The sequence below is a fragment of the Buceros rhinoceros genome, unplaced genomic scaffold (assembly GCF_000710305.1).
Source record: "Buceros rhinoceros silvestris isolate BGI_N320 unplaced genomic scaffold, ASM71030v1 scaffold15051, whole genome shotgun sequence".
Classification (NCBI taxonomy): Eukaryota; Metazoa; Chordata; class Aves; order Bucerotiformes; family Bucerotidae; genus Buceros; species Buceros rhinoceros.
This window is the reverse complement of record NW_010393782.1, coordinates 1,366-1,640: the sequence shown is the minus strand read 5'-3', so window position 1 is coordinate 1,640 and position 275 is coordinate 1,366. Positions and strand designations below refer to the sequence as shown.

Here is a 275-nt window from a genome sequence, read left to right as displayed (position 1 = left end):
AGAGCGGTTTGGTATCCTCTTCCATATTTGGTGAATGCACCTCCTTCTTCTAGATTCTGTCAGTTATTCTGACCTAAAAATAAAATGAAACAAGACAACTGCAGTTAAGCAAAACTGCGTCCCTGCTACAAATTTAACACTGCCAGAGTCCTGTGGCTTCAGAAGCTCCTGGAGTGAAATTCCTTCAACTTGCCACTTGAGAACTCTCACTCCATAATACAAACATGATGGAACAAGTGCAGTGGGGACAGTACTTTTTACAAGACACTCTATCC

At 41.8% G+C, this 275-nt stretch overlaps 1 protein-coding gene across 1 annotated transcript in view; it reads right to left on the bottom strand.

The window, feature by feature from the left end:
- Positions 1-25, bottom strand: part of LOC104501223 (putative sodium-coupled neutral amino acid transporter 9) — a gene marked incomplete at its 3' end in the record, with an annotated part of 16,624 nt that extends 16,599 nt beyond the window's left edge. The window contains exon 1 of the mRNA XM_010145000.1: positions 8-25. Within this exon, the coding sequence (XP_010143302.1) occupies positions 8-25 (18 nt within the window). The remainder of the gene's footprint in view (positions 1-7) is intronic.
- Between the last annotated feature and the right edge of the window lie 250 nt (positions 26-275).